The sequence below is a fragment of the Atractosteus spatula genome, chromosome 25, assembly GCF_055471065.1.
Source record: "Atractosteus spatula isolate fAtrSpa1 chromosome 25, fAtrSpa1.hap1, whole genome shotgun sequence".
Taxonomy (NCBI): domain Eukaryota; kingdom Metazoa; phylum Chordata; class Actinopteri; order Semionotiformes; family Lepisosteidae; genus Atractosteus; species Atractosteus spatula.
In genome coordinates this window covers 632,773-658,829 of record NC_142730.1, presented here as the reverse complement: position 1 = coordinate 658,829, position 26,057 = coordinate 632,773, and the positions used below count along the sequence as shown (strand labels likewise).

General features: G+C 48.6%; 2 protein-coding genes across 11 annotated transcripts in view; one reads left to right on the top strand and one right to left on the bottom strand.

The window, feature by feature from the left end:
* Positions 1–1,043: 1,043 nt before the first annotated feature.
* Positions 1,044–11,166, top strand: fxyd5 (FXYD domain containing ion transport regulator 5). Of its 4 annotated transcripts, none has more exons than XM_088905231.1 (12): positions 1,044–1,196; positions 4,216–4,264; positions 5,229–5,318; positions 5,814–5,906; positions 6,441–6,527; positions 7,088–7,153; positions 8,088–8,153; positions 8,415–8,450; positions 8,895–8,930; positions 9,456–9,530; positions 9,718–9,763; positions 10,138–11,166. In XM_088905231.1, exons 1-12 carry the CDS (start codon positions 1,185–1,187, stop codon positions 10,160–10,162), a joined length of 681 nt encoding a protein of 226 aa, XP_088761357.1. In that variant the 5' UTR covers positions 1,044–1,184; the 3' UTR covers positions 10,163–11,166. The 4 variants fall into 4 exon arrangements, with proteins under 4 accessions (XP_088761357.1, XP_088761359.1, XP_088761358.1 ...); XM_088905232.1 differs by having other exon boundaries at positions 1,046–1,196; positions 5,817–5,906; XM_088905233.1 differs by lacking the exon at positions 8,088–8,153.
* A 430-nt stretch (positions 11,167–11,596) lies between these two features.
* Positions 11,597–26,057, bottom strand: part of LOC148814922 (uncharacterized) — a 23,546-nt gene continuing 9,085 nt past the window's right edge. For 6 of the 7 annotated variants that reach the window (XM_088905224.1, XM_088905226.1, XM_088905230.1 and 3 more), the window contains 7 exons: positions 18,164–18,215; positions 17,588–17,620; positions 17,117–17,140; positions 16,649–16,723; positions 16,445–16,513; positions 15,598–15,640; positions 11,597–14,195 (listed from right to left, as the gene is read on the bottom strand). In XM_088905224.1, coding sequence (XP_088761350.1) covers positions 14,150–14,195; positions 15,598–15,640; positions 16,445–16,513; positions 16,649–16,723; positions 17,117–17,140; positions 17,588–17,620; positions 18,164–18,206 — 333 coding nt within the window. In that variant the 5' untranslated portion in view covers positions 18,207–18,215 and the 3' untranslated portion in view covers positions 11,597–14,149. Of the gene's footprint in view, positions 14,196–15,597; positions 15,641–16,444; positions 16,514–16,648; positions 16,724–17,116; positions 17,141–17,587; positions 17,621–18,163; positions 18,216–21,574; positions 21,935–26,057 lie in introns of those variants that run through there. The other variant, XM_088905223.1, reaches the window with a different exon arrangement.

Sequence of the window (26,057 nt, the reverse complement as noted above, 5' to 3'; positions counted from 1 at the left end):
GCTTCGCCCAGGAAACTACTGGCGTTCATGCCAGGCCGCATTTCTGGTGGCTCATCGGTTAAAGCTTGTTATCTGGAGGTTCCCGGTTCAAGTCCTGGGCTCTGTCACAGCTTCATTGAGTTACTGACCCGCCTTGTGCTCCATCTGTACTTATGATACTGTATATGCATGAGCAGATAACCCCTGTCCTGGCTCCCTGTCCTGGCTCCCTGTGAGTTTCAGAATAAGGCCCAGAGGTCGCACTAAGCCCTGTGCCCTTCCTCCAGGACCGCACTGCTCGAAGGCAGAACAGGTATGGACTGAATGTGTGGGATCATTTGGGGGTGCACTGATATAAAAAGGGTACCGGGACACTGGGCGACCTGGGACACATTGGGGATTTAGGAATGAATAAATATGGTGCGGCTCACCTGTCAGATGGTCGTGTTTCCTGGTGACACCAGTGAACGGTTAAGTCCCTACACACTAGCATGTGGTTTGGCTCTGGACTGATTCCCAGTACAAGGCTCCGATCACTGGGACTCCCTGGCAGATGGCAGAAATTCCCAGTGAGTCCCCGGAAGTCCTCAGAGATGCTTGGAAACTGTGCTTTCTATTCTGTCACTCCAGGAGTGTGGAGTGATCTCCCAGCCCAAAGTAAGTGTGGTAAGATCTCCCAGCTGAACTTACAAGTTAGTCGGCACGATCAGATCCTGTGTGAACACTGCCTTCTGTATCCCAGCTTTTAACTGAATTTAAGTCATTTTCTTTTATCGTGAAGTGCTGAGGGACGATGCACCACGGAAGGTGCTATTTTAAAGTAAGAGCAGCTTGCTGTCTTGATAAGTTAAGAAAAGGAGAAAAATGAAAGTGGAGGCACAACACCGAGCAGAAAAGGGAGCTGGCACCAGCACTGCAGGATTAACTGTTGCGTCAGCGGAGGCTGATCTCTGCAGGGCAGGGCGTGGCAGCGCTGCAGGTGGGAACCCTGCGACTGCGCAGCTCTGGGGCCGGGGAGCGGGGGTGCTCTTGTGGGCAGAGAGAGGGAGAGAGAGCAGCAGCGCGCGGAGATAAGCAGAGTCTGGGGAGGGCTGTGCGGAAGGCGGAGAGAGGAAGTCACCAGTGACTCAGGTTGATGAGGTTTTTTTCCATTAGTCTGTCTGAGAAGAGGGAAGAGCTGAGCGTGCCGAACCTCATCTGGACTGATGGGCACCATGGTAAGGCTGGGTCCCCCCTGACTGTCGGGGCTCCTGCAGGGCAGATGCTGGGGGGGGGCAGGCAGAGGGAGGGAGATGAGGGGCTTGTGAATTTCGAAACGGTAGATTCGGAGCAGCGGGTCTCTTGCCACGGGCACATGTGCCCCCGCTTGCGCCGCGCTGGCGGTGAGGGCCCGGAGCAGCGCGAGAGAGGCGGTGGGGGGCAGGCTGGCGGCACCAGGGATGGGTGCTCAGCGCGTGCATGAGGCAGGAGTCGAACCCTCACCCCCTCCCCATCGCAGCTCTGCGAGGGGAGGCTCAGGAGCTGTGGCCCGCTGACAGCCGGGCGAGAATTGTTGCCCAAAACCCTTGTAAAACGATCCTCTGAGGGGGGTCTGGGATAGGCCTGAAGACGTACATTCAAACGTACGGTCTTCATGAGCTCTCCCTGCTTCGGTTACCAGGCTCTGTGCGGGGGGAGGGAGGTCAGGGCAGAATTGGTGCGCAGTGGAACTCCAGGAACTCCGAAGCGGACTGGGGATTTAGGATTGATTCAATCCGGGGGATAATCCTGCCAGATCTGTGGGCGTGTGGGTGTGTGGGCACGGCCACATGTGTGTGGAACATGGCTGACAACCACCTGCAGTTAAAACTGGAGACTGTTGGACGTGATGGGTTTCACGCAACACCCACAGACCAGGCGCCAAATACCCCTAAAATTCTCCTGGGAGATCCCTGTGATGAGCCATCTGACATGTGAACACTGACCTGACTCCCTGTAGCTATAAATCTTACCTACAATTTTATTTGGGCTAAAGGTGCTTTTCCCCTTAGTGACAGAAAACTGCAGTGTGGTGTAAGCAGTGTAAAAACATGCGCTAATTGTTAGAATGTTGCAAATTTTCTGATGCAAATCTGCAGCAAAGAGCAGATTCCATTTTCCTGCAAACCAGGGGGTGATTCAGAAAAAACAGAAATGTGTTTGTAAGGGAAGATGCTCTGTAATGGTGAAAGGTTTTGTGTTGAATCTTTGAAATATTTTTTAATACAGTAAGTCTTGAGTAACATAAATGAGGTTTTTGTGTGTACAGCTCCAGCAAAATTATAAGCAGTCATTCATTAATGTTTAATAACAATACATCAATTAATTATTGTAATTAATTGGGGGGTACCAATTTTCCAGCTCCATTTTGGAAGTAAAATTTATACTCATTTGGTATTAAATTAGCGTTATGCTTCGTCTTGTTAACATTTGAAAACTAGATTTCATGCTCTCATGTCTACTCATCCAAAAGCCAGGTTGTAGCTCTTTTTTTTTCTAAAGAAGTGCTTGTTTTTATCATGTTGGTTTTATAGAAGCAGGTTGATTTAGAGAGATGGTGGTATTTGGCCAATCCTGCTACTTCAGTGAAAGGAAATGTTCACCTTCATTATATAGAAGATTTGCTTAAAAATAAACTTACTCATAGTGTACTACAGCTGGACCGATGACTTTTGTAGTTTAAAGATTAATATTTTCATGGCAGCATCAGGCCAGATTAAATGGTTTTCAGCTGTTTTACAGTTCTGCTGCCCACTGACCATTCTGCTGCTAGTAAGTTTATTTTTAAGCAAATCTTCTCCATGATGAAGACTGACCATTCTGCTGCCAGGTTTTTCCAGTAGTATCCCTGTGCTGTGCCTGTGTTTCCTTGCACTAGTCACAGATAACAGCACGTTTAAACGCGACAGCTGTTGACAAGGGCTGCTGGCCCTTCACTGATAAACTAAGGTCTTGGGCATGAAGCAGCTCGGAGAGGCGAAAGGTGACAGGAGAGCACAGAACGACAACGAGGGGCACAGGTACAGCCCCTGGCCCTGGGAGTTTTTGGCCAAGCGGGTGTGCGGATGTTGATGAGGTAAGGGCAGGCTTGCAGAAGTCGTCCTCCCTTGACAACAGGAAGTTGAAAGAGCGTGCTGGGAGGAAGAGAGACAGGCCTGCCTCTGACAGGATGAGGGAGCACAGTCACCAGAGCTGCAGCACTGTGTCTGATCTCCTGTCACAGCCCGCAGAGCAGAGCGCGAGCCTGTCTCTCACCAATCTTTTATGTGATGTACTTCAATCGCCAATAATGTGGTTGTGCTGTGAATGCTCTGTTAATTTTTCTGCTTTGGCAATGCTGTAATTCCCTGGGCATGACAATAAAGTTCCATGAATTTTGAGTATGAGAGCCTTCTCCTTTCTTTCTTTTCTCAGGGAAGGACTGAGAGAAGGAGGGGGATAAAGCTTCTGTTCAAATTCAAAGATCTTTATTGACAGGAACAATGAATTAGTGTTTCCAAAGCAGGACCAATTCACATCACCATCTCAGATCGCCAATAAAGAATTATTATTATTAGTAGTAGTGGTAGTAGCAGCGAGGCTCCTGTCCTGTTCCCCAGGAGGTGGCCGGTGCAGGATGTTCTCGGCTCACACGTGTCGTGCTACAGAACTTTGTATTACAGTTACAGCTGATGGTCAGGGTCGAACAAAGGCTCAGTTTTCCCAGAATGCAGCTGAAAGCTGGATCCTCGCAGTGCTAGAAAGATCTGTGCCCAGCTCCTCCCTGCCCCCGTCTGATTTCACATCGGAGCTTACGGCTCTCGTCTAGAAGCTGGCTAGTGTGGACTGGAGCAACGCTGCCACAGAGTGTTCCGGAGAGTGAGAAGGTGTTCTCCTGTTCGGGCTGGGCTGCAGCTCGTGGGGGCAGGGAGTTGAGAGAGACGGTGTAGAGGGGAGGGGAGTTAGAAAGAGGGACGGAGGAGACTCACTCTTCACCCCTTTCTGTGTAGTTCTCAGCTATTCAGACTGGGGAGCTCTTGGAACCCAGAGCATTAGGGAGGGGGGGGCCTGTGGCAGCCAATTGAGGGACATCCACCCCACGTGTGGCCTCCTGGGGCTCCCAGGGCCATGTGCGTCTCCCCCCAAGATCTGCACCGTGTGCTGTGTGTGTGTGCGCCGTGATCGGCTCCCTGCACAAAGCCTCTGTCTCAGTGTCTCGACTGTGCTCTCTCTTCACAGATGCTGACAACCCAGCTGTTTGCCTTTGGCCTGCTGTTCACGCTAGGAGGTGAGACAAAGCCCACTCCACTCCTGGTTTTCTTCATCTCCACCCAGCATGCCTAATGCACAGGCACCGGAGCTTTTGCTGCTTATTAGCACTTGCACACCTGCTATTTGTAAAATATTTGTGTTCACAAAAAATTTGTTTTTCCTTTTCTTTACCCTCCTGCATAAATTATGAATTAGCAATTGTGTTGAGAACATGACAAAGGCTGCGGAGGCCAGTTGACCCATTAGGTCTGTTTGGATTCTGCTCATCTAGCTCATCCAGTTGAGTTCTGTCACTGTTACAGTTCTTGACACCACTGTGTACACTTTCCATCCAGTCATGTACTCCCAGCTGTGTCCAGAAAAATGCTCCACATGACTCAGCTCTCAGTGACAGCACTGCAGGACCACAGCAGAGTCTCCATCCACTGGAGGAGAGACAGCTCTCAGTGACAGCACTGCAGGACCACAGCAGAGTCTCCATCCACTGGAGGAGAGACACAGCTCTCACTGACAGCACTGCAGGACCACAGCAGAGTCTCCATCCACTGGAGGAGAGACGCAGCTCTCACTGACAGCACTGCAGGATTATTTCTCCCACTGACAGCCTTTGTGTTACAGAACACCCAGAAAACCTCAAGGGTCTGTCCTAGGGGATTGTTATATCTATTTTTCTACTGAACGATCTACCAGACCAGAAAAATGACCTTCTTCTTTGCAAGCTGCTCTTCTTCCTGTTTTCCGTGCAGCAGCATTCTGTCTCATCTACACAGAGCTAAGGCAGCCTCACCGGTTTCCTCATCGCTACAGCTGGGAAGCCCCTCGCTCTTGTAATTAGAAATCAGTTGGCCACTTCCTGTCTTTCCGCACAGCCTCACGCTGCCCGTCTCGTGGTGCAGTTTCGCTAGATGAGATAGAGTCCACAGGCCGTGGGTGAGGAGGTCGAGGCCTAACCAACTGACCGGCTCTCCCCTTCTTTCCAGGCTGCACCCCTGCCAGTCCTGTCAGGACAACGATCCCTGCAGTTCCTACTGTAATGACATCGCTTTTGTCAGGAACAACGGATTCTCTAGGTACTCCACAGCTACCATCTCCACTTCCTCTCCACTCCCTCTCCTAACCACCCCTCCTCTCTCTCATACTCTCTCTCCTCCCATCTCCCTCCTCTCTCCTCTCTCTCTCCTCCACTCCCCCTCCTCTCTCTCCTCCTCACTTTTTCTTATTCCCATGAAAACCTCACTGTAAGCACAGTGCTACTATACAGACCTGCACACACACAGCACACAGTGCTGTAAAATGACAGGCTTTAATACCTTCTTGTGAACCAGCTGCTGCTGCTGCTGTATACCTACTGTATGTGCTAATGAAGAAATGAATCAGCTTATTGAACAATGAATGAATTTAATGACTTGGTCATTGGTTTAGCAGAAACCTTTTCGCTCCTTTAAGTGGAAGTACAGCAATAGGTCAGATTACAAGCAAGTGTAAGACAATAAATTGATGAAATTACACTGTAATTTCCTGATTTTTTCCTTCTGAAGAATACATTTCTTCTTTTTCATTCCAAGAAGGAAACAAGAGCCTGTCAGACGCTGTAACCACAAAGCAGCAGCCTACAACACTCAGCCTGCAGGGCGGCGATGTGTCCACCATTACCAGCGGTACAGTAGCCTGAACACTCGCCTTGAAGTTGGGATTGATAAAGAAACCAGAGAGAAGAAATTGGTCACACAAATAGTTCGGATTCAGTTGTTTTGTGCACTGAGCTCTGGCGTGTCTCTGACAGGCTGTGGCAAGGTGTCCTGGCAATTCTGGGCTGCTGCATGTCTACTGTGGATTTTCCATAGTTTTTCTGGGATTTCTGAGAATATCATACACTTATGCAGTGATGTATATACCAGCAATATCGTCCATATACACACTACACTACAGTATATACTAATGATATCATTCAGGTATTCACTAATGTAAGTACATTTGCCGTAGGTGATATGATTTGTCTGCAGAGCACTTTCACGACTCTGAGTGTTAGTGATGACCTGCACGCAATCACTGTGATGGTTTGGAGATGGTACACATGCACTCTCTCGTCAGAGAGCATTATACTAGATGAACAGCCTTTAGCACATTTCGATACGTGCGAGAGCGAGGTGTGCGAGCTGAGTCCTGACCGACTCTGGTTCTGGTTTCCTCAGGAGCCCTGGAGGGGAACAACATCAGCGTCGCTCAATTCCCCATGGATTCTGAGAACACCTGGGGCCTCAGCACCACCACGGAGCCAGGTAGGACAGTCTCCGGGGCTTCGGGGGGGCTGCCACTCCGCGGCGAGTGTGGATGTTGAATTGGACCCCAGAACCGGGTCAGACTGCTCGGCTGCAGCCCCTAAATGAATGTGCAGCCCAGGTCATGAGCAGCCTTTGGGAGTGTGAGTGTTCCTGCAGGACCCCAGGTGAGGTGTGTAGCTCAGCAGGTTTCCTTTCTGAGTTGAATCTGTAGTTTCACACTGCAGTCATTGTCTGGGGGACATGGGTGTCTTAGAGAGCAGCTGTCTGGTCTGGGGGCGTCGGTGTGTCTATGGGTGTCACTCAGATCATTTTGGGTCCAGTTTACCAGCTTCTTGAGTGCTCGTAATTTCACAACCTGCAGACACACTTACTGACCCTCCAGGACCAGGACTGGACAGCACTGCAGACACACTGACCGTCCCTCTAGGATCAAGACTGAGGATGTCTGCCGTAAAACTGGCAGCAGTGCAAGACCTTGTAACAATGGTCACTTCCAAAGGTCTAAAGCTGTGAGTGGAGTAAAGTCATCATCTCATGTCTCTGTTTCCTTCTCCCAGCCTCCTCTACCACTACCTCCGTATCCTCGACCAGTGCAGAAACACAGAGCTCCGCTTCCTCACAAGGTAAACAGGGCTGAGAGATTCTGATGGAAAATGAGCAACATCACAGTACCTTGAGAAGACTGATCTGTTTTCTGAAGAACTGTGTCAGAAATTGTGCTGCCTACACCTGAGGCTCTCAGGGACTGAACTGAGCCAGTTACTGTCTTCATGAGCCCAGATTCACAGTGACCTTTAACCCCTGACTGAAGGCACTAGAGCCCCTAAAGGACTGGGGTTCTCAGGGACTGAACTGAGCCAGATAGGACAGTCTCCGGGGCTTTGGGGGGGGCTGCCACTCCGCGGCAAGTGTGGATGTTGAATTGGACCCCAGAACCGGGTCAGACTACTCTGCTGCAGCCCCTAAATGAATGTGCAGCCCAGGTCATGAGCAGCCTTTGGGAGTGTGAGTGTTCCTGCAGGACCCCAGGTGAGGTGTGTAGCTCAGCAGGTTTCCTTTCTGAGTTGAATCTGTAGTTTCACATTGCAGTCATTGTCTGGGGGACATGGGTGTCTTAGAGAGCAGCTGTCTGGTCTGGGGGCGTCGGTGTGTCTATGGGTGTCACTCAGATCATTTTGGGTCCAGTTTACCAGCTTCTTGAGTGCTCGTAATTTCACAACCTGCAGACACACTGACCGACCCTCCAGGACCAGGACTGGACAGCACTGCAGACACGCTGACTGACCCTCCAGGACCAGGACTGGACAGCCCTGCAGACACACTGACTGACCCTCCAGGACCAGGACTGGACAGCCCTGCAGACACACTGACTGACCCTCCAGGACCAGGACTGGACAGCCCTGCAGACACACTGACTGGCCCTCTAGGATCAAGACTGAGGATGTCTGCCATAAAACTGGCAGGAGTGCAAGACCTTGTAACAATGGTCACGTCCAAAGGTCTAAAGCTGTGAGTGGAGTAAAGTCATCATCTCATGTCTCTGTTTCCTTCTCCCAGCCTCCTCTACCACTACCTCCGTATCCTCGACCAGTGCAGAAACACAGAGCTCCGCTTCCTCACAAGGTAAACAGGGCTGAGAGATTCTGATGGAAAATGAGCAACATCACAGTACCTTGAGAAGACTGATCTATTTTCTGAAGAACTGTGTCAGAAATTGTGCTGCCTACACCTGAGGCTCTCAGGGACTGAACTGAGCCAGTTACTGTCTTCATGAGTCCAGATTCTCATGCCTTGAAAGGTGAATCCAAGAGTGGAGATGAGAATTACACAAGAGAAAAAAATACTTAACATTTCAGCAAATTCCTTTCTCTCTTCGTCTCCCAGGGAACCAGGACAATTCTGAACAAGCAGGGTCTGGAGGTCAGTAGCCTTCCATTATTACTGCTTGTCCAGAGCGCTGGCTGTGTCTGGGGAGGGCTTGTCTACCAGAAATGGCAGGAGATGGCGATGTTGCAGGACACACCTGTCACTTTCACCAGACTGCCCCTGAGCTGGGGGAGGAGGAGAGGGGGCTCATCCTCTAGCCACTTCTTCCCATTCCGGGTCGTGGGGCAGCCGGAGTCTATCCCAGAAGCCCACTAACCCACCAGCATGCTTGTGGACTGTGGGAGAAACCAGAGCACCTGGAGGAAACCCACGCAAGCATGGGGAGAACATACAGACTCCACACACAGAGAGCCCCTGTGCCACCATGTCACCCCTAAGCCCTTTCAGATGAAGCTGCCATACCAGGAAACAGGCTCCGTGTGTAATGGAGAGAGAATAATGCTTATTCATTTAACATGTGTTTCTCTTCTATCTTAGTTAAAGAAGACAGCAGCGACAATGATTTTAAATACGGTAACCAGATCTTCATTTTTACTGTAAATCTTAAAAGCCCCTGAAACATTCACATCGGTGTCACTTGTACTGCTCAGTCACAAGACAATACAGGTGCAGGGCTGAAGGGACACAGTCCAGCTGTGGTCCAGCACGCTGTCCCTGACAGTCCTTCAGAAGAGGAGCTCAGCTGGGGCTGTTTTTTTTAATTTGGGGTCGGATTCCTTTAATTGTATCCCTTCTGCTCTGCTTACAAGAGTTACAGCAGTGAGCAAATTCAGGCTCAGCAGATATGAATGGAAAAATTAGATCTAAAATGTTTTCCTAAACTTAAACTACAAATAAAACACTGCTTGTGGGACAAAGGATTTATATTGCATATATATAGCTCTTAGAGCAGGATTAAAGTCCAATTCTCTTGAGTTCTTGCGAATAGAAGACACAAACAGTGTAGCAGAGCTGTTCCGCAGGACAGAGCGTGTGGATTTTGACTTGTGGTTGTCAGCGTTTGTAGCGAGAGCACGTCTGTCTCCTTGTTCTCTCCAGATTACTCCTTTCTCAGACGACTGGGCCTGGTGTTTGCTGGCGTACTGTTCATCATGGGCATCCTGGTCATGAGCTGTGAGTTTCTCTGTTCTCCTTCTGACTTGCTCCCGGACAATCCCATCATCCCCCTCTCTGCTTCTCGCAGTCCCATCATCCCCACTCTCCGCCTTCCTTTCTTCTGTCTCTTTTCCTCGGTCACTCCTGCCCTGCGCCAGCGCGAGGCCCCTGACTCTGTCCTCTCTCCTCTCTCCTCTCCGCCCAGGTGGCAGAAGCTGCCGGATGCCGAAGTGCCGCATGAAAAAAGGAAAGTAAGTCGAGGTTCCATCTGCCCTGGGGTGCAGTCATGTCCACTTCATTCCGATCATTTCATTTTTGACGTTTTGCACTGTATGACTTCCCAGAGCTTGTTGTGGAGGTTACTGTATCTACCAGCAAAGCGAACTGCCAGTATTGCACAACTGCTTGTATTTGTATTTCATTCCAAATGATCACGCAGAGCTTTAGATCAAAGGTGTGACCTCGTCCCCTGAGCTGGAGAATTCCCCAAAGGCAACACAGGGGAGCCCTTCTGTGTCAAAATCCCCACTGCACTACACTTTATCGCTCTTACTAGTAACAGCAGCAGTGACATGCAGAAAGCTAATTATCCAAGACGTTAATTATGGCTTTGTTTCTGTCCTAGGAGCTACGACTTGACCAGAGTTTGAGAAGACAGAGTGAAAGTGTACTTTTATAACTGGTTTAAAGGGGGAAATTTCTATTTCCTGCTCAATGGAAATGCGACATCAGAGAGGATATTTGAAGGTGGTTTTAAAAAATGTAAAAAAATAGTTTGAATCCAGTAGTTATTCCAAATCAAGACCAGCAGGCCGGAATTCAAGGACACATCCGGAAGATCATCAATGGAAAATTCCTGGTTAATATATATATGTTGCCTAGTTTAAGTAATCAGAAAGCCATGGAATATGTCAGGAGATGCACTGTAGAGGCAGAGACACCTGGCATGTTGTGTGTGTCCTGTTTTGTTCTGCTGCAATTCAATCCGGAGATTCCTTAAGAAAATTTCAAGACTTACATTCAGAGACTGGAGATCTGATTTCCCTGCACTGCCTGTTCAGTAGCAATATTTGGAAGGTGGATTCTCCATTGAGAATGTAGCCGATACAATTACTGGGAGGCCTACATTTTTTGTAAGACATTTAGCAACATAGTGAATAGATCAATGCTCAGTAAGAGGAGTTGTTGTCTTTCGAAAGATCATAAGTGAACTCATCAATGATATTCTTCCACTTTACCATGGTAGTTCTGAGCTCTTAGAGTTTTCCTGAGGTGTCCTAAGTGTCAAACCCTCCATCATTGTTGTGTGCTGCACTGGGTCAAGTGTTTCCCATGATGCACCTGGAGAGATGTGAATTAGGGTTATCCAGTGTTCCCATGATGCACCTGGAGAGATGTATATTAGGGATATCCACAGTGTTCCCATGATGCACCTGGAGAGATGTATATTAGGGATATCCACAGTGTTCCCATGATCCTGGGCAGTACAGAAACAATTTCTCGCCGCCATTTCCATTGGCTCATGGTTTACAGCTGTATTGAAAGTGTAAACAACTTCCTCTTTTCAAGGCAATCTAATGGCTTTACCATATTTACATGAGTGGTTTTTAAATTTTCTTTTATTCGTTCCAGTAAAGAATATTTGGATTTTCAACTGATCTCCTGTGATTTTACCATGATCTCACTGTGATTTGCTGCACGATACTGTGTTTTTATCCTGATCTCAATGGGCTTTACTGCACTGTACTGTGCATTTACCCTGATCTCACTGTGATTTACTGAACTGTACTGTGCTTTTACCCTGATCTCAGTGGGCTTTACTGCACTGTACTGTACTTTTATCATGATCTCACTGCATGTGATTACAGTACACTGGACTGTCATTTTACATTCAAGTAGGTAGCTGCATCAGCACACCCAAAGAAGGCTCCACAGTGGAAATATTGTGTTTCTTTTCTTCTCTTTTCAGCAGGGAATAAACCTCTACTTGTTCCTTTGTCATTTTACATTGCTGACTTTGTTTTTTATAGTTACCTCTGAATCAGTAAAGTAGAAGTAGTATACCATCAATGAGAATCAAACAATTTTAAAGATAGTTTTATTTATTTATAGACAGGATATGTACCCTTATCTTACACCGTAATAATATATTTTAATTACTAATTAAAACGACTCAAATACGAAGTGGTTTTATTCTAAGCGTTTAGTTTATTGCCGCTCTGCAATTATAGTAGTGCTGATTACACATCACCACTAGGTGGAGCTGTTTAACACCACATTAGATGAGTCACAAATACGTGCATCTCAAAATAGACAAAAAAGTATATCCCTTTTAAAAACATCGTAAATCAAATTTTACATAAAAAGCCTATTAAAAACTCATGCCCAGACGATTATCCCTGAACCGGTTTATACATTTCTAATAAAAAAGTTATATTTCAAAGACAATGTTATAGGCAATTCCCAAAAAAGTTTTTAGTAAAACGTTTTTAGTTCTTTATTTCTAAAATACAAAATTAAGACCAGCGTGCTTTAAAATACCAAGAGGCCAAGTGTTTTTTGATACACATAAAGGTACCACAATTAATATACTTCCATAAAGCTCTTAGAAAACAATCACAAAATACATGTGCATTGCGTGTTACGAGCATGTAAAGGATTAAAAAACAGGCACAGTGTGATTCCTCGATTTGCAAAGGGCGTTATGCTGCAGTGCTGCTACTGAAACACGACTTGGGTTTTTAATAAGAAGGGCTGGAATGGATTTGCGCAAGGGGCCCGACTAAATCCTCGTCATTTCAAAACGAGCATGCGGCGGGGAAGTTAACGGTCTCGAGGATGCTCGCTCTCCTCCTCCTCCTGAGTTATCCGCGGGTGACTGCGAAACCAGGTTAAAGCACCCGAGACGTGAATATCCGCTGGTTTCACACAGCGAAACACGAAACACCCTGACCGAGGAGCGACTCCCCTCACAGCTCCGCTTTCACAGAGGCGTCTATTTCTGGAGCAGGCAGCGAACGCGCCGGCTGTTCCGACACCAAGAAGCGGAAAGGGGCTCTCTGAGATGTTTTTTTCTTTTTGCTTCAAACCCTCCAGCCATTGAAATGATCGCGTCTGCTCTCTAAACTAAAAGGATTCCCACGTTTTTTTTAAAAAATGCGACCCTGTTTCCGTCTCATTAAGTGCTTCTAAACACGGCTGTGTGAATTTTCCCAGAGTTGTCCCGTCGTCAATTTGTCAAATCCGAATTAAACTAAGAACCCCCACTACAAGAAAAAAAATTCCTGTATAGATTAAAAACAAGGATGTCACCCTCAACACCACGGGAATACATAATTAACGCTTATTTCATCGTGTTTTTTTCCTTTTCAGCGCAGCAGTCAAATTAAGACAAACAACTCTGAAGTATTGCACTCTTAGGCTTTTTTCCGAGCTATATACAAGTCGCCCCCTTTACGATTGAGGTGCAGGCCCGAGACACCTCTAAAAACAGCCAAGACCCGTGTTCCCTGGAGGAGTTTCTCAACCATTTTTTGCACCAGTAATCCCTTCTCCTCCTCTTCTTTTGGAAACCAATTAGGCCAAATGCGGTCCGTGAGAATAATTAATTTTAATTGGCGCTGTTACTTATGGCTATGGCAGCGACCAGCTATTGAGAGAGGCGGGTCTGGTGGTTCGGTGTTTCCCTTTCGTGTGCTTTGTATTTGAAACATTCCGCTCTATTTTATGTTTTTACCGTGATTTCGCGGTACTTTACTGTAAATTGAACGTGCCATTTATGCGAGGGCTAACGGCTTATATTTTCTTAAAGCGATACATTCATGACAGTCGTCGACTGACGCTTTTTAAAAGACCAGCTCTAATCGTCAGCGCTTTTTTTTAGCTTTGCCTGCTAAATTAAAATCGTTGCAGCTTCTTACGAGCCTCGGGTATCGATCTGCGTGGGTGTTGGGAATTCTGTGGGTGTGTACGTAAAGCTACCTGGGCGAGAGCAAATCCAGATTAAAACACCCCCTCATATGCCGAAACATATTGACACATGATCATAGCAACCTGGTGAAGTCTTTAACCATTCCCGACTTTTAAAAATTAAAAAAAAACCCATAACAATAGGAAACTGTTTTAAACCCCCCGGTTGTTTTTGTAGCAGTTGACCCGGAAATGAAAAAAAAATCAAGATTCGGACAGGGCAACGCCGGACCTGCCTAAATTGCCGTGGAGAGAGGCGCGTGCCGGATTTTCTCCCGCCGGCACGCGAACGAGAGGACGCCGGGAAAGAGAAGCTCCGGCCGAGCTGGACTGGATGCCGGCGCCATGTTAGATCAGTGCAGCGGGTGGCGAGACGGTGTTGGCCAGAAATAAGGTACGTTCATTCTCGGGAACCAGAATCCCGGCTCCTCGCGTCTGAAGACTTTTGGAAACGTTCATCAGTTTCCTCTTTGTGGGGCTACAATCTGTGTGAATGTCCGTAACACACTTGGTAAGTGTCGTTTGTGAAATGTGGCTGCTAAGCTCCTGTGCCAGGGGCTGTGGAAATAGAGAAACAGGAATGGGAAAGTCCTGGAGTTACTGTTCTGTAGAGGAGCCCTGTCCTGGAGACCAGCACCTGCCCCAGGAAGCGCTGAACCTCAATCCCCTCAGACGCTAGGTTTCTGGCCCTGCTCTGCTGGCACGGTGTAGACCCTAGAGAGAGAAACATGCATCAGAACAGGCCAGAAAGTCCTCTCTAAAATGGGCTGCCTGTCGAGGTATTTGTGCGTTTAGAGGTGATGTGCTTCGTGCCAAAGTGGATAAGAGTGCTGCTGCACAGCTTGACATCAGTTTGGCTGTGTGTGTCTGGCTCAGCACATCTGAGGATTCTCAAGACACAACCTGCGCTGGCTACCCCTGGAGCTGCAGCGCACCCCCCCCCCCTTTGGAAGAAAAGCTCCCATCTTTCAAGACACTTGATTTTGACTTGACTTGACTTGACTTGACTTGATTTTGTCATGGCCTCCACGTCTGTCTTGGACAGTCTCCCTCCCTCTGGAAACAGAGGAAAATGGATTGTGTGATCGGTGGTGCAGTGGTCAGCATCGCTGCCTCGAAGTGCTAGGCATCAGGGTTAAATCCTGGACCTGGGGTGCTGTCAGTGTGGAGTCTGCGCGTCCTCCCTGGGTTCGTGTGGGTTTCCTCCTACAGTCCAGATACTAACCCTAACCCTAACACTGGCCCTGGTGTGACTGTGTGTCCTGTAATGGACTGCTGTCCTGTCCAGGCTGTATCCTGGGTAAAACACTTTAGAAGATGGATGGATTGATGGGTCATCCTTGAGGCGGGGAAGGTTGTTCTCTCTCGCATGACCTCGTTCACCTGCAGCTCGTCAGGCAGGCGTGCCGGCACGTGGAGGCCGTGAAACAAACAATGGGACTTATCAGCTCGAGACAAAAATAAAACCTATGAGCCACGACGGCGTAGAAAAATTCCCACTGGCCCGCTGACAGCTCCTCCGACGAGGAAGCATGCCTGAAGCTGTGGAGGCGGATCCCCGGGCACACTGTCAGCACGAAGCAAACAAGCTCTGTGTCGCCGGGGCACGGGGTTCATTTTCTCCGGGAGTGAGGCACACAGCTCCGCGTGGAGCGGGGCCCCGAGATCCACGCCCCGCTCAACAGGTGTAGCAGCGCGTGTGGCGTCTTGTCCTGGGTCGGGCCGCTCCTCGGGGCAAATGACTCACAGCAACGACCAGACCGCCGTTGCCTTCTGCAAGATCAGGCAGCTCTCCCCCTCGGGGGGCGGTAGAGTGATCCCCTTGCTGAGTGAGAGGCTTTGTCTGGGTGACTGACGCTGCCGCAGGCTGCCAGCAGCTCCGAGGAGCTGTTAGTTACCCGACGGGTCTGGCCGGTATGCCTCCTCTCAGGGATGATTCGTTTGGGGTTTTTTTTTAAACTCGGCACTCTCTCTTTATCTCTCCTGCCTGCTGTTCTTCATTTCCATTTCTGTGGGCTTCTGTTTGCCTTTTTCGGCCCCGTTGTGACCCTGGTATCCTAATTCCCCCCCCGGACTGTGCACGACGGCCAGTAGGACAATCGGGTGCCCTCCTTACCCCTGCTGCTGTTTGAGCATGTGACGTCTCGCCAGGATCACAACTGAAACGAGAACAGAAATCGGTGTGAGTTTGTTACTCCACCACAGTTTCTGCTCCCTGGTGCTGGCGTGTGGTTCTCACAGGGAACATCACTCCTGTCCTGGGATGTATCCTGTACCCCTCCCCCTGCACTTACTGCACACCTGCCAGTTATTCTTCTCTTACCTAATCGAACCCTTAGGGCAGATTTCAGCATTTATGTAAACTTGGAACATTTTCCAGGTTTTCAGCTACTGGGACGTTGGAGACATTAAGTCTGATTTTGAAGGTTCTGTTGACTTTCCAGAAACAATGCTCAATCTCAGCCTTTTCTCCTCTCGACAGGAAGAAGCCTCGGTCACAGACAACGAACAAACAAGGAAACAGTAGCTCATCTTGTCCAGACTCGCAGTATCGCAGAGAGGCAGGAAGTAACGAGGGCAAAAGCACTAAATTTACCTTGAAAGCATGAGTTCCTCTTACTAAAGGGGATCTGTCTTTAGCTGAGCTAGTGTGATAACTATACAAAGCACAGGAAGCCATATATGTTGGCCACACTACAGCGGGGTTGGGGAAGAATTCAGTGTTCCTGCAATAACACATTTGATCATATTTTGTGTTTTAACATCTTTCCTCTTTCATCCAGGCAGTCATAATGTGTCTAAAACGGCTTCATTTCATTTGAAGTTTTTTGCAGCATGATGGAGTTTGTGATACCCTGGTTTGCTGCATGTCTAGTGAACCATTCTGAAGGGGATGAAGGGCGGGGAGGAGAGGGGAGGGGCCGGTCAGATGCGTCAGGAGGAAGAGGATCTGACTGACGTACCTACGATGAGCAGCGCGGCCACAGCCGCCACGGCGACCACGGCGATGATGATTATGGTGGTGTGTCCCCCTGTGTGAAAGGAAGAGAGAACAAGAGAGATAGAGGTGAGGTTCCTCACTGCTGCACTGTAAATGTGCAGTGAATTAATAAGAGAGTCGGATAAATACATCTGGATAGAGAGAGGGATGCACATTTTTCCCTCACCTTCCTTTTCCTCTGGATTATGTCCTATTGTCTTGTCCATCTCGGTGTTCAATCTTTCCTGCCCCACACCGCTCGCTGCACACAAAGAAAATGGATTAATACTGGGAGAACTGGAATAAGGTCTCCTGTCGTCCTTCTGAGAGGTCAGCCTTCCAAGTCCTGCTCTTTGCTTGCCAAGCACATTCTGAGAAACTCAGGTCATGGTGTCAGTATGATGTGGCATTGGTATTATCTTGGCGTGACATGATGTGGGTGTGGCACTGGCACAATGTGGGTGTGGTGTGATAATGAAGCGAGCCCAGTGTGGACGTGGTGTGTGTATAATGTCTGTACAACGTGAGCGTCATGTGGGAGCACGCGTGCTCAAGCGGGTGATCTGATCGCGGGTGGCCTACTTGCCACCACACTATGATGTCGCCAGCTGTGCCCACAGCAGAACACAGGCTTATAAAATAGCTGCAGACGTACCAACAGCAAACAGGTCTTCATCGTCTTCAGAAGGGATACACCGACAGGCAACAGGACAGCAGGGGCAGAAAGAGAAGGAAATATGAAGCACAAACATTAAGGTTTTGGAAATTTGAATGCAGATTTGAAGTGTCAGGATGACATTCTCACACACCCAAATAATCTCATTATTAAACATCTTTTTTTGCTTTCTCTAGTGGAATATATTTATATGCATCATATTAGTTACAGTAACACCACCTTGGTCACTGATAACCAGTCTTTCATTATACTGCAGTTTCTAATCATACCCCTAGTCCAGTACGCAAGGTGGAGGGAAAAATCACAGGAAAGCTGGAGAGACCAGAGCGAATCAGATGTCTATCTGGACCCAGATCAGCTGCACCAAAGGATTTATTTGGAATTTATTTAGTCATATATCTGGGCATCTTGGAAGTCGGTGGCCTACAGAAGCTGAAGCCCTGTACATACCTGGAAAATCCCCAGAAGACTCCTCCCCGGATGCTGCACCAAAAAGGAAAGAAGAAGAGTTGGACACTGTACGCTCAGTAAAGAAGAATCTCGGAACAAATCCAGTCCCTCCCCCTCCTGCGTGAGTCCCCCGTGTCACGTCGGCGCTGGCTCGTGCATCGGGGGGCAACACCACAAACCAGAGCGGCTAAGGGCGGACTATGGCGCAGTGCCTTTAACACTGGGGGCAGGAGGCAGGAATGGCCTCCCCTCTCATGCTCTTACGGAACACCAAGTACAAACAGCCTACTGGCCTATGTTATTGGACTGAAGTGAAAAGAAACGTACACAGGGTAGCAATATGGATCAGGGCTCCAAATCTCAGGTGCGACACTTGCTGTACCCCTGAGCGAAGTGCTTCAGCTGAACTGCTCCAGTAAAATACCCAGCTGTATAAATGGGTGCAAATGTAAGTCGATTTGGATTAAAATGTCAGCCTAATAATTACAAAACCTGCAGAAACCCTGCCTTTGAGAACTAGAGATTCCCACCCCTGGTCTAGAAAGTACAGAAAATTGCCTGCAGTCGAATACTCACCCACTGCTCCCAGAATCAGACACAGCACCAGCAATCGGAACATCTTGGAACACTGGGAATAAGAGAAACCTTGTTAACCAGCGTTGGCATTTTAATGTTGTTTACCTTCCTCCGACCTGCCCCACCCACAGCATTCTGCAGGAGCATTCTGCCGATTGGAGGACAGGCACGTCCCTCTCTGACATCACTGACAGGCCTGCAAGCCAAGAGATCACCGTGGAGCCCCGTGAGAGAGCTCTGTAGGCTGACGCATCACCAAGGAGCAGTACAGATCGGCAAATGTCTGGATCACAGGGCAGGTGAGCCTGCACCCTGAATGCAGCAGAGCAGCTCAAGAGCCCAGCTATGGACGTGTCATTTCAGAAGCAAAAAGGAGTTGTAGAGTCGCAAAGGGAAACAGGAATACTTGCTGCTTTGAGAGGCACGCTGATAGGCTGCAGAAAAAGCTGCATTGGCCTGGACCAGAGTGGACAATTCAATGTCCAGTGCCCTGGAATCATGTGGCCAAGGGAACCCAAACAATTCTAGTGCTACTAGGAAAGCAGGATACTAAGGACACACACTTAGGACCAAGAGTGGAAGGCAGTTCCGAACAGATTCTCGAATCCAGGGCAACATAAGAAAGTGCCCCTATGGTCTCACCCTTCAAATCAAGGCTATTCATGTATTCATTTAGTGTAACATAATTTTATTCACATAAAATCATGATTTGACACCGAGTTACTGGAACAAACTTTCCATGTTATCACTGCCTGGATCCCATTGCCATCCCAAGATGGCAGAACCAGGAAACTTCAGCTACCTCACCAGGAAAACCCAGGACAGCAGGATGCCAACCCTTGAAGTTGCAGATATTGTATATATATTATTGTAAATAATGCACCACAAACTCATTACCTCATGGGGAGCAGCTTTTGGGCCTGAGACCCCAGAGGTTTCTCCCACTGGGGTGTTTTCCTCTCCTCAGTGCCCACACAGTCCACTAGTTCTGTACAGTATTGTCAGCTGCTGCATAATTCTGTGAAGCACTGTGTGATAAAGTCTTTAAAAAAGGTGTTATAGTAAATAAATGATTGACTAATTGAAGAAGACTGTGGCATCAATAACAACAAGATGATCACTAACTCTCATGGTGATTGTGAGTTAGTGGCATAGCTCAAGGTTTGAACAAAGAACCTCCTGATAACTAGGCTGTCAGCTCAACCTCCGAAAAGCCTCCAGCACAGTAGCTGATAACTGCGACACTTTGGTTTTAAACCTCCTTACTGAATCACATGCGTTACTTTACAAGCACAGAGCTGACACGCACACAGGAAAGACGAGAGGAAGTGGAGTGCTGAGGAGAGGTGGAACTGCGATTCCCCAGCAGTTTTGTTCCACAGACAAGCCTAGAGACTGGCTGAACTACAACACAGACACCTGCTGAGGCAGATCCACTGACTCAGTCTGATGTCTGGTCTGAAGGACGGAGCACAATCGAGTTTAGTAGCTTGCTCTGGGAAACTCAGTGAATCAGCAGCAGAGTCTGAGGCGCTCAAATTGGGAACCTGCTGGCCAGCTGGGCTCTTAGTACAACACACCCTGTACGTTTACTACTGGACCAGCTGCCCTCTTTGCAGTGGAGAAAGATGATTGAATCTACATGGAAGTGCATTTAAAGCCGAGCACTGAAGATACTGGAGGTGTTTCTATACAAGAAGAGTTACAGGAGTCTGGAACAAGCTGCCCATCCATGTTGTTGAAGCTGGCCTCAAGTATCCAGGCTGGATGAGATCTGGGGATCTTTTTTCCCACGACCTACCAATCAAGCTACAAGGGAAGAATGGCCTCTGTGTGTGACGTTTCTCATGTTCTTAACAGAAGAGCTGAATTATGAAGTGTCCTGAAGTGTAATGAAGCAGGACGTGGCCAAACCGTTGTTATCTTCTTCTGACTGCGCTGACAGAGCTGTTCACCCCCAGTTTCTCCCAATTTCATCCTGTCTGCATGTCAGAAATCTAAACCGGAGCTTCAGGATTCTTTTCGGAGATGATATACGATGCCCTGTTTCCGCAGAGCTCGGCAAAAAAACGCCCAATGTCCCGAAAAGATAAGATCATTAAAATCTGACACCTCGGACTGGGACTGTCCAGTGAAGTGGAACTTTACTGCCCTTCTCTGAAAACACAGGAAGCATGGTTCGATGGCTCATGGGGGTGGGGAAGGAGGTTAATTTTAGAAAAAAATATACATGATTGTACATTTAGTCGTGACACTTTATCATAGGGTCCAACAAAAGATGTTTACCGATTCCGTACTAACACATAATGGACAGTACGTCATACCCAAACTCTGAAAGACACAGCTTGTGAAACGTTTTCACTCTGCTACAAACATAGACAAGTTGTGACAATAAAGAAGTTCAGATGTCCAGACATCTGCCTCAAACACACATCTAACGTGAAGCTACAGGAGCATCCATTAACAGGGGGCAGTGTAGCTCAGTGAGTAAGTCTCTGGACTCATGCCTGGGTTGGGGGTTCGAGCGCCAGCTGCAGACACTGCTCTTGTACCTTGAATGAGGTACTGTACCCCATTGCTCCAGTCCACCCAGCTTGTTCCACACTCCCACCACCCTTTGCAAAAGGAAGTGCTTCCTGTTTCTAGTCCCCTTGGATCTGCAGAAGAGGCCTGATGGGCCGCCCTTGTGAGTGCACACTCCACACCGCCTGACACAGCTGGCAGTAAATCAAGGACCCTGCAGTAGCAGCTTATAAAACTAAAAAAAACTGCCGGCCGACAGCTGTTTAACAGATGTTTTCTTTCTCACACAACGTTTTCTGTAATAATCAGTAAAAGAAATGGGAAAAAAACAGCTCCTGTGATATTTTTATACCCTGGAATCCAATCCATTTCCTCCTCCGCTTAGCTTAGCACAGGAGCGGAGAGGCCAGTGGGCTGTCAAGTGCCCCCCCTCCCCGCCAAAACCAAACCCACTGGCACAGATGTCCACCCAGACCCCGCCGCGCCGCAGCTCGTCCGTATTGTATTCTAGCTTCCTTCCGCCCCGCGACTGGACGGCTCGCGGTGACGACGCTGGAGCGTTTTTAATTCCCCTGGAAGGAAGGGGGGCCGGGCTGGAGGGCGACTCCTCGAGTACGAGAATTCGGAAGTATTTCCCCGGCGCTGGAAACAAAGCCGGGGCTCGGAGCGCAGGGCAGCAGGGTCAGGCCGCTCCAGAGGGGGAGATCCGCGTCTCGGCTTGGTTCTCGTGTTTTATTTCCATATGTAATCGAGAGCATATTCCAAAACCCCTTGTTCAGATGCTCTATTATGCTGCACCCTCCACACACAGCCGCTGTGCACAGGCGGCAATCCAGTCGGCAGGAGAGCAGATCTGAGTAGATCTCTGCGCACGCTGTTAACACCTACCCCTCGAGCCATTTGGGCCGAACCGGAGGGTCCGCTCTCGTGTCTGAGCCTCCTACAGTCCTGAAACAGTGAGCTCCGAGCTGACCTCAGCTTCCTCCTTTCTCTCGCCGTCGCGAACGAAGCTTCTGGGGTTTTATTTGTGCTGACGGGACTAAACCAGACGTTGTAATGTGATCTAACTGGTTGTTCCTTGCAGCTCAGCTCTTGCAATAGAACATCATGTCCCGTGAAGAAGCCTGCCACACACACACGCACACACAAGCCACACACACACCCCCATTTCTGCCCGAACTGCTGACTCTCACTTGTCATGAGCTTGATAAGATCAGTGTTTATACATGTGAGAAGAAGAACTAGTCAGAGCTCACTGGCTCTTTAGTATTCATCTGGACAGACAGACACATAGACAGACAAACACAAAATACAAACAGGCTGACTCACAGACACACAGACAGGCCAACATAAAGGCACACATACAGACATTCAAAGACAGAGATAGAAAGATGACAGATTTTAAAACAAGCATCTGTATTCAACTGACCAGCAACCATACATAAGTTACAGGCCCAAAGTTACGAACCAGCACCAGAGACCCATCTACTCAAATACATCTCCAAACAGATCTGCAGTATTCCACAACACAGCTCCTCCCCCCAGAAACTCTGAAGCCCATCCAGCAGGAAGCAGGTTCGAGTCTGACCCGCGAAGATACCCGCCCATTAAAAACCGCGACAGCCTCTGCTGAAAGACTCCCCTGCATCTCTCTTTCCTTGCTTCTGAAAGGCCAGCTTAGCCTGATCTGCACTTACTGCTCTTCACTGGAAAAATAAAGGACAGCTGAACGAAATTCCCAACCCAGGGGCTGCAATATTTCACCTCTTAACTGACGGGCTTACAAGAACATACAGAGAAGAGTTGCAGACGAGAGGAAGCCACGTGGCCCATCTAAGTTCATTCGTGAGCTCAGTACCTGAGCAATCCAATCCAGCAATCCCCACGTGTCCTACAAGAAGTCTTTTTTAAAGAAAGATTTCATCCAGCCATTTCTTGAAAGAAATTTGTGTATCAGCTGCAACAAAATACCTGGGGTAGCTTGTTCCATACTCCCACCACCCATTGTGTAAAAAAGTGGCTCCTGTTCGCAGGTTTTATTGCATCTCCATGTAGTTCCACTTGTTTTCCATTGGACAGATGGAAAGAGCAAGTGAGATATGGCTCTGTGAGGCCTGACTGTCTTAAAATCTTCATCTGTAATCATGCAGAAGTCGGGACCACTGCAGATGGTCTACACTGGAGGCGAAATGAGGTGTCCTTGACTCAGGACAGCAAAACAAGAGGCTCTTCTTCTGTGCTATGGGAGTGTGGAGGAAAAACAGCCAAGTCATGCAACGGGTACTGAGTCACTGGTGACAGAGGGAGGGGATTGGTCCACCTAAGGTCTAGGAAGCTACTGACCGAGAGGAGAAACAAAAATGACCTCAGACCCCCACTAAAGATACTCTGCCAGGTTTGATCCTTGCTCACTAGCGGGGGGCTGATGCATCAAAGGGGCGTGTGGGTGTGGCTTGAAGGTGGGATGATTTCCCTCATCATCTCCTGTGTGCGGTTGTGAGGTTCAGAGCTGGGCATAATATAAAAAATAAATAATTGGATAATTCTAAATATAAAAAACAAATGGAGCAAACTGCCCCCACCCCCACTCTCTGGGATTACGAGATCTGCTTTGTGCCCTAAAATAAAAAAAACTGATCCCACAATCATCGGAGACCATGATGTTATGGGATATTTTGAATCCACTGAGACGAGCAGCTATTCTAACAAGATGGGGGTGTGACACGCCTTCTGAACGACTGCAGCCACTGGAAACATGAGGGAACAAGGACAGATAAGCAAATTGCCAGCCACTTCCTTCTTCTGAAGCCCCAAAAATAAAACACAGGAAGTGTGACTTACCTCAGTGCTGATGATGTCAGACTATGGTGACATCAAACGTGGCATCACAGAGAACATGACAGAACGTGCCTTGCAGTAGCCAACTCAGGCTAGATTGAAAGAAGGGAGTTCCAGATGGGAAGTACCCCCCCCCCCCCCATCGCCCTCTGTTTTTAAAACCACAGGTCATGGTTTTTTGACAGTTCAATGGATCAGCCTGACCAGTCCAAACTGGAAAACGTGGAAGCACAGATTCCCCTTTCCCTTAACAGTGGCATTGACTTCAAAGGCTTCAGCTAGCCTGTGCAAACTCCCCGAGTCTCAAGGTGCACGTAAGGGGAAAATGAAGTGGGAAAGTTTCACTTCATGCGTTTCATGGGAATATACCTGTGATCCCTCATATGGGATGACGCAGGCCGGGGTGATTGATCTCCGTGCACCAGCTCTCCCAGGTCAGGCGTCGAGACTAAACCGAAAGAGCCCCAGAACAACAGCGATCCTTATCCGCTCACGTCAGCCAAGGTACAAACTGTCCAGCGCAGCCAGGCCTGGTACAGAGCTGTGAGCTGCGAGCAGCTTCCTGCCTACCGTCCCCCCATCCCACCAGAATGGCTGACTGGCAATGGTGTTGACACTGACGCAGCGATCAGGCCCTTCCCCCGAGAGATTGAGATCCTTCATTTCTATGCACCCGGCTGAAAGGTTTAACCAAACTATTTTCTTAAGGTGGGATCTTTATTTTTTAGCCCCTCCTGGAAGCTGAGCAAACAGACTCCGTTCCAAGTCTGTCTCTGTTGATAAACTCCAGGTCTCCCCCACCACCCAGCTGCCTGTTCCGTTTAATAGGTGACGATTAACGGAGCTCAGACCTTATCAAACTGCAGAACAACTGAACTGCTTAACTTGGCCAGGGGCCCTGCAGCAGCCCCGACACCTGCTCACGGTGATAAGTGACCCGGACGTGAGCAGCCAGCCTCCGGGAAGAGACTGTTAAAGAGACTGGCCTGGACAGGGCTGGGATCAGGGCTGCCTGGGTGCCTGGCCCTGCGCATGTGCTGGAGCGAGCTCAGACTTCTGTCACCAGAAGTGGGCTTCTCGGTTCCAGTTCCTGTCTAGCAGCAGCACGGCAGAGCAGGCAGACAAAGGCAAAACCACTTCTCTGTTTGTTTCTGTTCGCGCTCTCGGTTGGTGAGAAGCTGCACATCAGGAAGCCAAGGGGTTAGACAGCCTGGCTGAAGCACACATGCACAGAAAGAACACACCTTGATGACTCTTACCAGAGTAAAATCAAAGCAGAGGGTCGTAAAGGACAGATTCATCATGGTGAATCAGAACACTGTACAACAAAATCGCAGCACAGTACAGTAAAGCCCAGTGAGATCAGGAAAACAGCACAGTACTGCATAGTAAAGCCCAGTGAAATCAGGGTAAAAGCACAGTACAGAGCAGTAAACCTCAGTGACGCATGAGATGCAGCAGAGGCACATGATAAAGAATGATGAAAACTGCAGGAAAATACTGCAAAGCCGATGAATTCGTGGTAGAGTGAGTCACAAAAGTGAAAATGCAAATTTAAACTTTCGTGAGGTCGTGGGAGCCTTCAGGCACCCATCGCCCCAGCTGCTGTCTAAGCCTCCTCGCTTTGCCATTTTCCTTTCCTCGCGTCACGGCTGAGGGGCTCATCCCCGTCTGCTGTGCTGAACTGCTCGTCGCAGCCTCACCTCTCCAGCCAGCACCTGAGTCACCACGCAGACGAAGGAGCGGATCACTTCTTGGGACCCGAGTCCTTCCTCACAGTCCTGCCCAGTGAGCCCCAGTGAGCAATCGAGGAGCCTCTCTTGGGTATCAATGTGTTAAACTTGAGCAGGCCCCAAAAAAAACTTTGCAGGAAAAGCTGATTCACTCGTGACCTATTTTTAGCCCACTTGCAAAGGCATAACAACTCTTCCACATCCCACAACGTTGCTAGAAAATGACTGTTGTAACTCAGTCCATGCAGGGGTGTTTGATGCATGCCTGTCAGCACGCCTCCCCGCGTCAGAGCCCTGGGCTCAGTTGCAGACCTGGGGTGCTCTCTGTGTGGAGTTTGCATGTTGTCCCCCCTTCACATGGGTTTCCTCCCACAGTCCAAAGACATACAGGTCCGTTAAAGGGCTTCTGGGAAACCGGCCCTGGTGTGTGTCTGCCCTGTGATTTACAGATTCCCCATCCAGGATGACCCTGCCTTGTGCCCTTAGCTTCCCCGCAACCCTGAACTGGATGAAGTGATTGATAGATGAATGAGGTTTGATTGGGCCCTACATTTATCTTGTATTGCTTTGTTGTGATAAACTTTATCAGATTTATGATACAGATATATTGGTGACCTCTGTGAAAATCTGACCCAAGAATTCCTCAGTGATTAGGTCACCACTCCAGGCTCTTTACAGATGTTACGGGACAAAACAGGATATGAGTCACTCTTTGCCTGCACACGCCACACACAGACTTAAAATATATAAATATAGATCTATATCTTGAGAATAACGAACCACAGATAAGGAGCTCAAAG